A 14,505-nucleotide genomic window follows, 5' to 3' on the forward strand; every position below is an offset into this window, starting at 1 on the left:
ACTGGCAAAATCTACATACTAGATTGCAGAAAGTGATGTGTAATTCTCCAGTAGTACACAAGATTATGCTGTGTGTTAATATTGTGAGATGGTTTCCAAATGGAAAATAGCAGAAATATTTACATTATCTTGAGAATATAACTTGTTTCTAAATCAGATAATATTAATTAAGTATTTCACGTAGCACAAAACAAAGATTCCTTGTAGAAGATCTAATTTAGTTGTTTTTAAATAAAACGGTACAGGAAATATGTTTCCTTTAATCTTTTTTTTCCAGATAAATAGTATTCTTCCACTGCTTCATGTATCCCAATTGACTCGTATACGAAGTTTAAAGCTTTTCAGCTTAATTTTCACAAAAAACCAGAATTTATCAATGTGATCTTTCATAAAAGGGATTGACATCTATTTGTAATTTACAAAATACCTCATCACACTGTGCATTTTTATACACGGTTTTTTAGAAATAGATCAAGTAATTTATTTTGATTTAGTATATTTTCTTTCTATATTAAAACAAAGTAATAGAAAATAGTATATACTACCTCCCAGAGGAATCTTCTGAAAAACTCATTCCTCATTGGAACTTGCTTTGACCCTTTGCTGTTGTAGAACAATGTACATACAATATAACATATTGAACACTGAGCATGGCAAAACAGGGCTTATGTGCATAAAATTAATTTAATTTCTTGTTTCTTACTTCTGAAGCAGTAGTATTTGCATTGTCATGGTAACAGTATACTGAAGAGTTGATGTGTCTAGTGCCACTCAGCTAGGACTTTTCCAGGAAATTTTCAATTGACGCTGAATGTTCCTTTAAAAAAAAGAAGGTGAACACATTGTCACAAAGAGTGAAATGTAACATGGATAAAATTAAATCTCACTGGTGCCTGAATGTTGTGGGAGGGACTGTCTTCTGAACACTGTCACAAAAAAAAAAATAAATTAAGAAATGTGGATGGGTGTGAATTCTCCAGCATGTGTAGTCTGTATGAATATCTGGTTGTTTTATTGGTTCTGTGTTTTAGTTCCGGAAAGGTGAACTAAGAATGCAAAGTCTGACCTTTGACGATGCCGGCATGTACCAATGTATAGCAGAAAACACACATGGAATTATTTATGCAAATGCTGAACTGAAGATTGTGGGTCAGTGGGATTATTTGCTCTATTTACTGTTTCGGGTTTGAGTAAAATAGCAGTTATATTTGCAAGCGTTGTTTGCTAACAGGTTCCTGTGAGGATAAAGCTAAGAACCCTCACTGCGTCTAGGTGAGGTGTGATTTGTTTGAGCTGCCTAGCTGGGTTTTTGGCAATGACTTGAGGAATCAAGTTACTAATTTATAGGGAATGTTTGCTGTATTATTTCTGATGTTTGCTTGCTGCTGTTCCCCTCAGAGGAACTGGTAGTGCAGAAATTATATGAAGCGTGTAGAGTTGCTGTCTAACCTCTCCATCTTGCAAAACTGATTGAGAAGTATTTTCTTTTTTGCTGTGCTCACTCCTCTGAGGGCAAAATCTGCTTTTTTAGAAACCGTGTTGTCACTCACTAGGCCTTTGAAGCTCTTCCTCTTCACTCTCCCCTTTGCTTTTGCCTTCCACAACCCATTAAGACCAGCGGCAATGTTTGCATGCAATACAGCTGTCCCATTTGATGGCTGGATACAGTTATTGATCCATTGTGTTTTCATAAGGACCATCCTGTTGAAAGTTTGACTTTCAAATCCACAGTGCTTAAGCTTAAAACAATTTCTGACGTTTTTACTGATGTCATTAGAGCAGGCGTACTGGCTGTATGACGTAGCTTTCCTAGGAGATTTCCCTGCAGTAGTTAGCATGGGTTCTTTCCATGTCACGCTTGCCTTCAGACTTTCCCAAGAGCTAAACTATTCTTGACTTCCCCAACCCATTGCACAACCATACTTCGTCCTTCACTGTTCTTCCATTACTATGTACTCACTACCAGCTTGGATTGCCCAGAAGTGAGCAGTTTTTGCATGCACATTTTCAAAATTCAATGTTGGTAAGATGTGGATGTTTATCAGGCTTTTTCTCTGTACTGCTGTAATTAACTAGTAGCCCTATTTCCTCAAGCTGTGCACTCACTTGCTGGCATGATTAACAATGATGGTACTCCAAATGCAAAATAATTAAAAGCATTTTTTTCTTTTATTTGGTTACAAATAAAGAGAAAATTAGTAAGCAGAGGTCTGACCTCAGATACATAAGTGTGGTACTTGCTGCAGTCATGTCTCATTCCTCTTGTACATCTGAGAGTGCACCTAAGGCCAGTCGGCGAAACAGAAAACTACAAAGAGGCGGAAGGCCACAACCTTAAAGTTGCTGGAGGGGAGGTTAAAACCACTGAAAAGTAAACCCAACTATATTTGAAAGTATGATCGACTGAGCAATTTCTTACAGAAGTTGGGCTCTAGGAATGTAAATTTTATTAGAACTGATCAAAAGGCCTTTGAAAGGGAGGAACTTTCTGTTGATTTCTGGGGGCTTTGATCTTGTAAGATTAAACTTAGATGGAGGTTCAGAAATCAACAGAAAGAAATCTCTAGTGTAACACAGCGTAGAACTACATAATGATTTTTCCTGTTTCATTTAGATCATCATCTACTTCTCACTACATCTGTGTATCATTAATATTTTCTCACTGGTCTGAATAATGGATGCTTGTATTCAATTCAGTAGTTCTGTCATTTACCTTCATGTTGCAAACAAATTGTATTCTGCAGAAAAATCACGAACAGCAGTACTCATGTTAACTTTTGCTTTCAGCTTCACCTCCTACTTTTGAACTGAACCCTATGAAGAAGAAAATCCTAGCAGCTAAAGGGGGCCGTGTAATCATTGAGTGCAAGCCTAAAGCTGCTCCTAAGCCAAAATTCTCATGGAGCAAAGGAACAGAATTGCTTGTAAATGGGAGCCGGTTAGTATTGACTGTTAGTGGACACTGTGAATCTTAAAAATGCTGCCTTATGTTTCTGTTTATCCTGTAGGCTAGTTCTCATTTCGTAGATTTCAGGGGCAGCAGAATGTGTAATTTCAGGAAAATTATATGCCAAAATGTTTCTAGCAGTGTGGATCCAAACAGCTGGTGGGATATTAACCAGTCTGTTTGGTGCTATTCACATTTCAGATTTGAATTGTATCACAAAACTGTAAGAAAAATATTTGAATGGCTACAAGTGAATGAAAGTACACTCTCTTGCTCCAACAATGTGAGGCATCCCATGACACAGCCTATTTAAATGTTATGCCTGGGGCCTGGGTTCAGGACAGCACTAGGAAACTTCCCAGCCTGGTACGGCCCTCAGACTATTGTCTGTTACTGCTCCTCCATTTGAGTGGTGATGGAGCTGCAATGCATAGTCCAAGGGCGATAAAAAGAGACTTCAGGGCCTTGGGATGGTTGGTAAGGGAATCTGGAGCACAGGTAATATTTTCCTCTCTCCTTCAGTTGTGGGCAGTGACATTGGAAGAAACAGACAGACCCAGTCTATTAATACATGGCTCTGTGGCCGCAGTTTTGGGATTTTTTTATGAGATGGTCTGCAAGGCACCAGGCTTGCTGTTGTCAGATAGGATTCACCTTTCACAAAGTGAGAAGGGGGTCTTTGCTCACGAGCTAGCAGGGCTCACTGGCAGAGCTTTAAGCTAGACTTGAAGAGGGAGGGGAATAATATCAGGCTTTCCTGTGACAACCTGTGGGATAATACACCAAGGTTAAAGGGACAAGATGCTAGCAAGAGCCCTCATCCTGTTGCTGTGAGACGTGCTGGGTACACTAAAACACACTTGAAGTCTTATAGAGATGAGCCAGGGGCTCTGGAGGTAATAGGAGCCAACAGGGAAACACCAGTGAAATACCTCAAAGGAATTAAGGGCTGCTCCTCTAAGAAGGTGATGTGGCCAACAGCCCAGCTGAAGTTCCTCTACACCAATGCATGCAGCATGGGCAACAAACAGAAGGAGTTGGAAGTCACTATACTGCTAGAAAGCTACAACCTAGTTGCCATTACTGAAACTTAGTGAGACAAATCCCATGACTGGAGTGCCGCTATCAATGGCTACAGGCTGTTCAGAAGGGACAGGTGAGGAAGGAGGTGCAGATAGAGTGTGAAGAGCTGTATCTGAACGATAGCCACAAGCAGGTTGAAAGCTTATGGGTAAGAGTTGGAGACTGAGGAAACAAAGGGAACCTTGTGGTTGGTGTTTACTACAGGCTGCCCAATCAAGTGGAGCCTATTGAAAAAGCCTTCTTAGTCCAGCTACAGGAGGCATCACACTCGCAGGCTCTTGTCCTGCTGGGGGACTTCAGTCACCCCAACATCTGCTGGAAAAGTGGCACGGCGAGCTGTAGGCAGTCCAGGAGACTTCTGGAATGCATTGAGGATAACTTCTTAAGCCAGGTGATAGACAGCCCTACCAGAGGGGGTGCCATACTGGACCTGTTGGTCAACAATACGAGTGAGCTAACCGATGACGTCAAGATTGGAGGCAGCCTGCAGTGATTATGCGCTGGTGGAGTACACACTCCTGAGGGTCAGGTGAAAAGTAAAGTCAGGAACCTGAATTTTAGGAAAGCAAACTTCCAACTCTTCAAGGAGTTAGTCAATAGGATCTCCTGGGACACAAAGAATATTAAGAAGGGCTTCTACATTCATGTTAGCCAGAAAACGAAAGTCCTGGGCTGCATCAAAAGAAACATGGTCAGCAGGTTGAGGGAGGTGATTCTGCCACTCTACTCTGTTCTAGTGAGACCTCACCTGGAGTACTGCATCCAGCTCTGAGGTCCTGAGCACAGAGAGATGCACCTATTGGAGCGGGTCCAGAGGATGGCCACAAAAATGATCAGAGGGCTGCAACATCTCTCCTGTGAAGAAAGTCTGAGAGAGCTGGAGTTCTTCAGCCTAAAGGGAAGGTTCAGTGGAGACCTATTGCAGCCTTCCAGTATCTAAAGGGGGCCTGCAGGAAAGATGGGGACCAACTTTTTAGCAGAGCCTGTAGCGATATGATAAAGGGTAATGGTTTTAAAATAGAAGGTCGATTCTGACTAGATATAAGGAAGAAATTTTTTGCACTGAGGGTTGTACAACACTGGAACATTCAGGGCCAGGTTGGATGGGGCTCTGAGCAACCTGATTTAGTTGGAGATGTCCCTGCTCCTTACAGGGAGGTTGGACTCGATGAGCTTTAAAGGACCCTTTTAACTTAAATTATTCTATGATTTTTTACTCTAGGAGTGTTTATAAATGCAGCAGTTAGATCGGAGCTTCCAAGAAATGTTTGTGATTTGTCTTTTCACTTACTATAATTCCTACTGAATATACTGCTTTCTAATATAAATAGCTAATTTCTCATGCTGTAATTTTTACACTTTCAATAGCATACGTATCTGGGATGATGGGAGCCTGGAAATTATCAATATCACAAAGCTGGATGAAGGTCGCTACACCTGTTTTGCGGAAAATAACCGAGGAAAAGCTAATAGCACTGGTGTTCTAGAAATGACAGGTAAACCTCTAGATTGCATTAGTTTGTTCTGGATAGAATCCCTTAATTCAAAATCAGTAATTTTTGTTCCAGCATTGCACTACTTCTGTGACTCACTTTGTATCTTTTCTTTCTAATTTAATTGCTTATTAAACAATTAATTGAGACTTTTAAGGCATATCACTCAGTAGAGATTTTGTGTGTTTCCACCAATTGATTGTATCTCAATTTTCAGGGTTGATTTTTCCCTAAGAGGTTATTAATTGACACGTTTTGATGCATTCATTCAATTTGGTGGCTTTACTGCTCAGGCTAAGGTGTAATTCTGGGGCTGTGACTCAAACAGAGAAATGTGACTCTTACTGGCATTCCTTAGATTTTCTTTTTTTTCTTTCTTTTTGTGGGGTAGTGCGGGGCGTTAGCAAGACTGAGAAAGCATTGCAGTCAAAGAAACATGCATTACAATGTGTGAGATAGGTGCATATAGCCATGATTGCACTCCTACATTCCCTTCCTTTATAGGTATTAGTTTTTATTGATTGAATAATGATATCCTTAATTATGTATTTTAAATTTGATGTCAAATAAATAAATGCTTGTAGAACACAGACAGGAAAGATGACATTCATGAACAGCTATGTCTGTCAAGTATCGCTGGTAGTGGAAGAGTCATTTCTCAAACAGTTTTTTTAATGTCTATTCTAGAAGTCATACTGGATGTGGCAGCTGGATGGCACAATATTGATGTACTAATGTAAGAATTAATCTGTATCATCAGATCTTAGGAAAGCATTTTTCTGGCTGATTTATTATACCAAATTTATTGTATCAAATGAATTATAAGACTTTATTTTGATTAATCAGATTTGTTTAATGTTTGCAATTACTTTTTTATCATCTTCTGCAGTTTTATGTGTCTTCATATTACTCTCAGGCATTTAATTATTTTGAAAGGTTATGTAAATAAATATCCAGCCTCTTAATAGTCATATTATACCTTCTAAAATCAGGAAGAACATTGACATACTCACTCTGCACAGTGAAACACTTAAACTGTATGTTTATAAACCTTATAAACTAGATATAGAGAATTTAAAAATTTTGGAGAATTCTGCTCTGATTCATCTAAGAAGGATAACTAAAAGACTAAGATGTCTTCCTTGCATCGCAGCAGAAACAGAAGGGTCAGATGACATATTTCAGAATTATTTTCATATTGTGATGAAGGTTGAGGAACAAGGCTTTGAAAATGGTATTCCCAAGCACATTGTGTGGCCCATAAAACTTCTCAGACGTTACAGATGGCTACAGGAAATTAAAAAGTTAAATCTGAAGCTGACAGGCACTGCAAAGTCTGATAGTTTTTCCCACACACTTTTTGTTCACTGCTGCTGGACCACTCTTTCAGTAGCTTCTTAGACTGGTGGAGTACTTCATGTAAACATTCAGAAAATCACTGGTTGTAGAACCAAATGCTGAATGTACAGGCACAACACTGGAATGGAGCAGGTATCCTAAGCATGTGTCCATAGCTAGGATTTTAGAGATCAGCTATGTATGGATTACTTCAAAGCACTATGAGATACTCCATTCTGCAAAAGCCAGTAGTTGTGCTATTGTCATAGTCTCATTATTAAGCATGTTTTACATTACTGGAGTAGGATCCAGAAGAAGATTTATCTCCAAGGCAGATGGACAAGAAATGCTGGGTTTATTAAGGATTTTTTGCTGTTCTGTGTATGGTGAGGTGTAGTGTGCTGCTTGGAGCGTGTTCAAACCTAGGTCTTAACTAGTAGCAATAGTTTTTTTCTTATGGCTATTGTCTTCCAGTTTTTGGTACCCTACTCCCACCCTCATATTGGTGGGAAAGATATTATATGTCATGGCATGAGGAAGATACTTTGTGGCTTTTTGTTTTTATAATATTTGAAGGAAAAGGAACAGGTGACCCAATAAGTCCCTTCCAGAACCGCGTTGCTAATTTGTCATCTGAATTTGATGCATGTACCAAGAGCTCTAGCAAGTATAATGAGATCTCTGCTTTTTTTTTTTTGTTTCTGTAATAATAAGAGACATTGTTGGGGGATGTACAACTTTCTTCTTTTTGTTGTATTATTTTCTCTTCCTTTCCTCATGTAGCTATTTGCATAGTTTGTTACGCATCCATTATATTGTTGCTCAGTAGATAAATTAACATCTCCCTTCCTGCAATGCTCTAATGGAAACCTGGCACAGCCTGACAACTGAGTAGAACTTTCCATTCATTAGACAGGTTTTAAAACATAAGAAATATTATAATTATAGCAGAAATGCAACACAAGTCCCATAAGATTCATCATCTGTCTTCTTTCTACCTGAGACATAGTCAATGAATAAAAATAGCTTTACATAGTCAGTAATGTGATTCAGAGACTGAAACATAGCCATTTTCAAAGGACAGCTAAATAGAAGTTAGGCATTTCAGTTGTAAAATATTTCCTTTGTTTTCTTTATTTTGGTCCTTTGAAATGTAGCTGCATGAATAACATGTAAACTAGAGTTTGAGGGAGCACTTCAGTGTAAAATCAAACAGTTATGTATCTGAGCTTACATTTGGATAAACATTTATTTGTTGGAATTTTCCATGTTTGCTGTTAACTTTGCAGAAGCTACGAGGATTACTTTAGCTCCGTTGAATGTTGATGTCACCGTTGGAGAGAATGCTACCATGCAGTGCATTGCTTCCCATGATCCCACATTAGACCTGACATTTATTTGGTCTCTAAACGGCTTTGTAATAGATTTTGAGAAGGAGCATGAACATTATGAAAGGAATGTTATGGTAAGATAATATAGATTCTTATTTAATACGTGAAAGCCTAGTTTTCTTTACTGTGAATAGCTGTATTTTCTGTTTTACTTTTTTTTGTTGTGTTGGTTCAGGTCTAGAAAAAAGCAGTAGGCTAAGGACATAAAATAGAATTACAATTTAAGCACATTAACAGACATGTAGACACTTGCTGGTACGTACCTGAAATTGGATATCAAAATTGACGTAAGTATTTTGGTACCTCTGTTAAATTCCACTCTGATTAATAGTGAGTATAGCTGTTAAGTAGGTACCATCACCATAAAATGGGTGCAAATTATCTAAAAAAATGTGCATATGCATTCACTTTTACTTACCCATGTTTTTCTCATCAACATTTCTGGAGTTTGGCACAAGGCAGGGCCAGATGGTGGGTAGGAGTCAAACAGTCTGTAAACACTGAGGAGGAAGAGTTTGTGTGAAGACTAAACAAGTTAATACAAAGACACTCATTTTGGCACATAGAAAGAGGAATCATAGATCTTTCATGTTTGCATGTATAGTTATCTTTTTACAGTCTTCTATCAATCAGACTTATTAAAAATTAATACCTCAAGTAGAAATCCTTTCTGGTTATGTCTAATCACATGGTAAGTTACCTAATATTTAACAACAACCTCATGTGGTTGCCCACATGTGTATATATTTGCTCGATTGTTCTGGATTTAAATTATACAAAAATCCTTGAATTTAGATACCTTTTTTTTTTTCTTCTTGTACTCCCAAGAGGAACTGCGAATGTGGAGACAAAAGGTTGCTAATGGTGCCTGAAGTGTTCGGGAACACCAGGGGCCATGTTCAGTTTCAGCTCTGTGTTCAAAATGATGTGCCATATAACAGTGCCTGCTGCAGAGTCCTTCTCCTAGACTGGAAATATTATTTGATTTTCCGTGGACCAAGAGATTCTTTTTCAATGTCTGTTTATCTCTATGTAAGATGTTTCAACCATAACTACTCTAGTCTGATTTGGAACAAACCAATCCTTGGAGGAATCAGTTACCTCAGCCTGCTCATTTGCTGAGTTGTAAACAAGTCCTTGTCCAACAAGCCAGTAGAAATATGCTAAGATCAGCAGAAAAACGTTGAAACCCAGAGACATAAAGCCCTTTCTGCCATAAAGCGCCCAAATGTCTATGTCCAAATGCAGTAGCAGGATACTAAGCAGTTTGCAGTGTATTTTGTGTTGCCTCAGGAATTAAAATAGGTAGATCTACACTAGTACACTAGCATCATTCAAAACATTTCCTGCATGTGACTATTAAGCCATGCTTTTGGTAGGTTTATATTTACACTTCAGTACTAATTAGTGCATAGGAGTACCTTGAAAAAGCTTGAATCGCCTCCCAATGGCATTAGTTTGTTGTTCGATAAAGGCTAGAATGAATCTGAGTGTCAGTCAAAATAAGAGCTTAAAGAGTAAAGCCCCATTAAATGTATTCCTTGTAAAGAGCAAATAAAACAACTCTGGTTTTGTCAAATTTTATTTAGTTGGTTGCTTTTAGCTATCTGACAGAAGTTACACAAAGAAATTGTGTTCCATGAAACAGAAAATCAGACTGAAAGTTTTGATGAATCGGCGATTTTGGTGTGGAAAGGAGGTAAAAATGCCTTTACCAGAGGACTTTGTAATGCAATACTGTGCAATGCAAGAGAAAGGAACCTGAACTTTCTCCATCTATTGGTCATATGTTGAACAAGTTTTTGTATCATTGACATACATGTTTTGAGTTTTCCTCTTCAGAATAAAAATAGAAGAAAATTGGATTTTTTTTCTTTTAGAGGAAATTAATTCTGAATTGTAATCCAAATTTTAGGGCACTTGCTAGCAAAGTATTTCAAGTGAACAAGTCTGGGGCCAAATAAGAGCCTCAGCAAGTGTATAAGGTGTAATTCTCTGTGAAGATTGACTTAATATTTAGATTCCCAGCCACTTGTTTAATCTTCCAGATAGTGTGTGGTCCTGGATCTCCTGTTCCCAAATTCAGGTTAACTCCATATATTTTAGACACTTTATTGAACTGCTTGATTTTAAAAACAAATTAGCCTAGATTTGCTAGGCTAGCTTGATCTCCACAGGCCTTCTATGGTCTGCAGAGAGAGAAAGAGGTGGTTCGCTTCATGTGGGTGTTGAATCTTGTGCTGGAGCATTTCCTCTTTCAATAAGTTAGAAGTGGATACTCCATAGGATGCAGAAGTAGCTGAAGAGTGACTAACTCTTAATTGGCTTAGACGGTTAAAGTTAAGTAGGTTAGATATAAACCTCAATTAATTTAATTGTCAGTGTGTAACTCCATTTTCCTGAGGGATATTTCCTGGGGTTTTGTTCTCCTTTTGCACTTGATCAATACTGGTAGAAATTTTAGCATGGACAGCTTTTTGTTTTGCATTCCTAAGCCTTATTTCTGGGCTTTCAAATGCAGAACAAGTGCAGAAAATCTCTGTTCCTTTTCCATGGGCATCTTAGTCTTCATCACTCAGGACACTCAGGATTGTGTTTGAAGTCTGAAACTGTGATTTCTAATTATCTGTTGATTCAGCATTTAGGTAATAAAAAATGCAGAATTTTTAACAAACTCAACTAATCCAATACACAAGTTTATATAGGATGTATTTAAGAGGAATATGCACTTTCACTATTTCTATTTCATTCATAAGTTATCGTATTCTTACATTAAGGTTTTTTTTCCTTGCTGTGTGAGCAAAGGGATTTTCTCCTGCCTACTGCTTCCGTCTCTGGCAGTTCTTAGCTGAAGTCACTGGGTGGCAGGTTTGCTCAGCCTTTCTGGGATGCAAAGGGATGAGCTGCTGTGCATTTAACAGCAGCAGCCCTAACTGCTGGGCTTTAAGCGGTGGAGTCCCATACTGCCACTCAACCCTTCACAAACATAAAAGAAAAAAACATTCCGTCATGAATATTAAAACTGTTGGATATGTGATGCATGCTCTCTGTGCTGTAATTTCCTGTTGATGAAGGATCCTCATCTGTCTTTCCGATAATATCACTATTAATTTATGTGACAACGCAGATCAACATGCTGAAACTTGATACAGCCACAGTAGTTCAGTTCTCAAAATAATACTAGTATTGTTGTCACATACACATAATGGAATGCTAATGAAATTTATGTAAATACCTGCGTAAGTCTTCTTTCTTTAAATGGAAGCTTTGGTATCTCCATCATTTGCTGCGGGCAAAACTAATTTGCATTATATTAGTACGAAAACTCATTTATCAAAAGAACATTTGTCAGTGCTGTTTTGATTTCCTAGGACAATGATATTTAAAATGCAATATATGTGTATTAATTGGTTAGCTTTTAAATAGTTAAATGGAGTCATTGAAATCTTACTATTAAATGGATTGCTTTTGACTTTATGTATGGTTCTTCCTCTGATTATTTGATTGAGGAACTAAACATCCTTTCAAGTCCCATAGAGATACAGCACTTCGGGTAATCTGGAAAACTGTAATGTTCGATCGTTTGTTATTTATGGATCTACTTTTTGTCATGTATATTTAAAGATTGAAAAGCTTACTTTTAATACATGTTTTTAAAATATACACTATCAAGATAAGTATATTCTTTTAAGTTTATTACAAAAAAGTCTCTTTAATATGTGAAGGTGTGTAACTGGTTTTTTATACTTTTGGAGCCACACTAATCCATTTGTATGTATAGTCAGGAAGAGGAGCTCCATAATTTAACTGATTCAAGTCAGAAACTTGTACATACACTTAGGAAGTGTCCAAATGTAGGCTATAACAGTCGTAGTCACATATAGACATGCATACATTTTAAAATCCTTTCCACACCATCAATATTCCTGTGTTTGCTACATTATATATTAGTTGTCTTAAACAATTCAGTGAACCTGAAACTCTGACATTTTTCTGACCATTTTATCTTTAATAAATTAAATTGCCATACAACTGTTCAGGAACTTGGCCTGCTTGCAAATAACTTTATTTTATATGCATTAAAAGAAAGAGGAAGTGGTGATGGAAAAATACAATAAGGCTGGACAATAAGTTTTGTCATAGAGACAACTGACTTGTTGCTTGCTCATGTTTTCTCATATTAGCAGTGACATTACCAAAAAAAAAAACATAAGGAAAACCTGTATTTGGGTACTTGAGACCCTTTCATACCTACCAAAATGCACCCTATCATGTATATATCTGGATTACTTAAAGTACCTTACTGGAGTGGTTTGTAAGTTCTGTTCTTGGCATCTAGTGTGTTTTTTACATCCCACAGAAGGTACTATCCTTGTTTTTACATCAGATAGCTTCAAGGCTTCATGCTGCTTTGTTATTATAATTTATTTAAAAAAGTATTCATGGAGCCCCACTCAAGATGTTGAGTTTCCCCTCTCCTCTGCAAAACCAAAATAAAGCCAGCAAAAAAAAAAAGAATTCTAAAACGGTGGGTGTAAAATTGGAGTGACTAAGTCTGTTCATAAAAGAAACTTGCAACTCGTTGCTTTATTTTTTTTTAAGATAAACAATGTTTTTTTAAATTATGAGAATTTTGGATTTCTCTTAAAATTGTTTGCATGTCAAAGATTCTTGATTTCTATTGTTTGGTTCTTGAGTTTTATTATGAAATTTGCATCTTCCATTTAAAGTATACTGAAAAGTAGAAAGCAATCATTCTGTTCCTATTGTAAAAGGAGAAGAATCAAAGATGCTTGCCCTCAAACCCTCTGCTGAACTTCTCAGTGGTAGTATTAAGATGATTGATCGTTTGAAGCATCTGACATATGAAGAGAGCTCAAGGGAGCTGGGATTATTTAGCCTCCAGAAGAAAAAGCTAAGGAGGATCTTGTCAACATGGATAAATACCTGGTGAGACAGAACTAAGGATACAGAGCCAGAGCCAGACTCTTCTCATTAGCACCCAATGAGTGGACAAGCGGTGATGGGCAGCAACTGAAAAACAGGAAATACCAATTAAACTTAAGGAAAACTCTTTCATTGTGAAGGTGGTCAGATATTGTAACAGGTTGCCTGGAGAGACTATGAAGTCTCCATATATCAAGTTATTCAAAATATTTGGACTGATGAAGGCCCTGAGCAACCCATTCCAGTCCCTCCCTGCTTTGAGCATGGAGGTTGGATAAGATCCCTTCTGACTTCAAATATTGTGTGATTTTGTGACGGTTTAATATAGCTATGTAAGAAAACATAGTTAAATGAAGTGTACCAAAGATGTTATTGAGTGTTGAAAGCAGATGTCAGCAGTATTTCGCTCAGTCAATACATTTATATGCTGGTGCACAGTTCTTTGTCTGATGGGATATCAGCACCTTTCACGACAAGCAGAAGCTCCAGTGTTTGAAAAAAAGGAGTTAAGCTGTTTGACCAAAGCTTGGTACCAGTAAGAATGAGATCATTTTAGAAAATGTATCATGGAACTTTATGCTTTGTTCTTTCTAATTTCCATAAAAATAAGAATTTTAACACTGAGAATGGGCAGATAATTTAATTTTAGACATTTAGGAATTATTTACTTTACCAGCAGCTTTAATAATGGAATTTTTTTGCAGAATTGGTAGGGAATTTTTCCCAGCGAGTTCACAGGACAAGAAAGGGGTCTTCACTGATCCTGAACATTGCATAGCATTGCACCCAGCTACACAGGTCTCACAGAATGAGGAGCATTGTTCAAGATGGTGCTGACACATCTCAGTGTCATGGCTGCTTCTGAGTAGGAATTAAGACCTGCTGAATCCACAGAGCACTTTCTAGTGCTCATAGGTTCAGGGACATGGCACAAAAGCAACCAAGCCTGTTCAGCACGGAACTTGCAGCACTTGTAGCTCAATCACTGTTCAGCTTTGAAGTCACTTCTGAATCCAAGCTGTCTGTGTATAACTTGTTCTGATGTCCCTGCAACCATCTCACATTTAACCTTCAATACTATGGACTTCACTGTATTCTCAAAAGTCTTTTTTTCTCTTATGCAAATATTATTCATCTTACTTTATCCCTCTTTGAAGTACAGGAAGCTTTGCAGACTTCTAGGACCACATTCATAATATTCTGGAGATGTGTGGCCAGACAGTTGCTTTACATTGAAGTAAATCACACATGGAAGGGCCTGTTTCTTTGCTTTGACTGTAAAAGGTGGTTAGTTCAGATACCACAA

At 37.7% G+C, this 14,505-nt stretch overlaps 1 protein-coding gene across 1 annotated transcript in view; it reads left to right on the forward strand.

Moving 5' to 3' along the window:
* Positions 1–14,505, forward strand: part of CNTN1 (contactin 1) — a 252,855-nt gene that overhangs the window by 180,919 nt on the left and 57,431 nt on the right. Inside the window, exons 12-15 of the mRNA XM_086748148.1 lie at positions 1,032–1,149; positions 2,788–2,938; positions 5,399–5,526; positions 8,151–8,326. Of these exons, the coding sequence (XP_086604274.1) occupies positions 1,032–1,149; positions 2,788–2,938; positions 5,399–5,526; positions 8,151–8,326 (573 nt within the window). The remainder of the gene's footprint in view (positions 1–1,031; positions 1,150–2,787; positions 2,939–5,398; positions 5,527–8,150; positions 8,327–14,505) is intronic.

This window comes from Chlamydotis macqueenii, chromosome 1 (genome assembly GCF_036417535.1).
Source record: "Chlamydotis macqueenii isolate bChlMac1 chromosome 1, bChlMac1.mat, whole genome shotgun sequence".
Taxonomy (NCBI): domain Eukaryota; kingdom Metazoa; phylum Chordata; class Aves; order Otidiformes; family Otididae; genus Chlamydotis; species Chlamydotis macqueenii.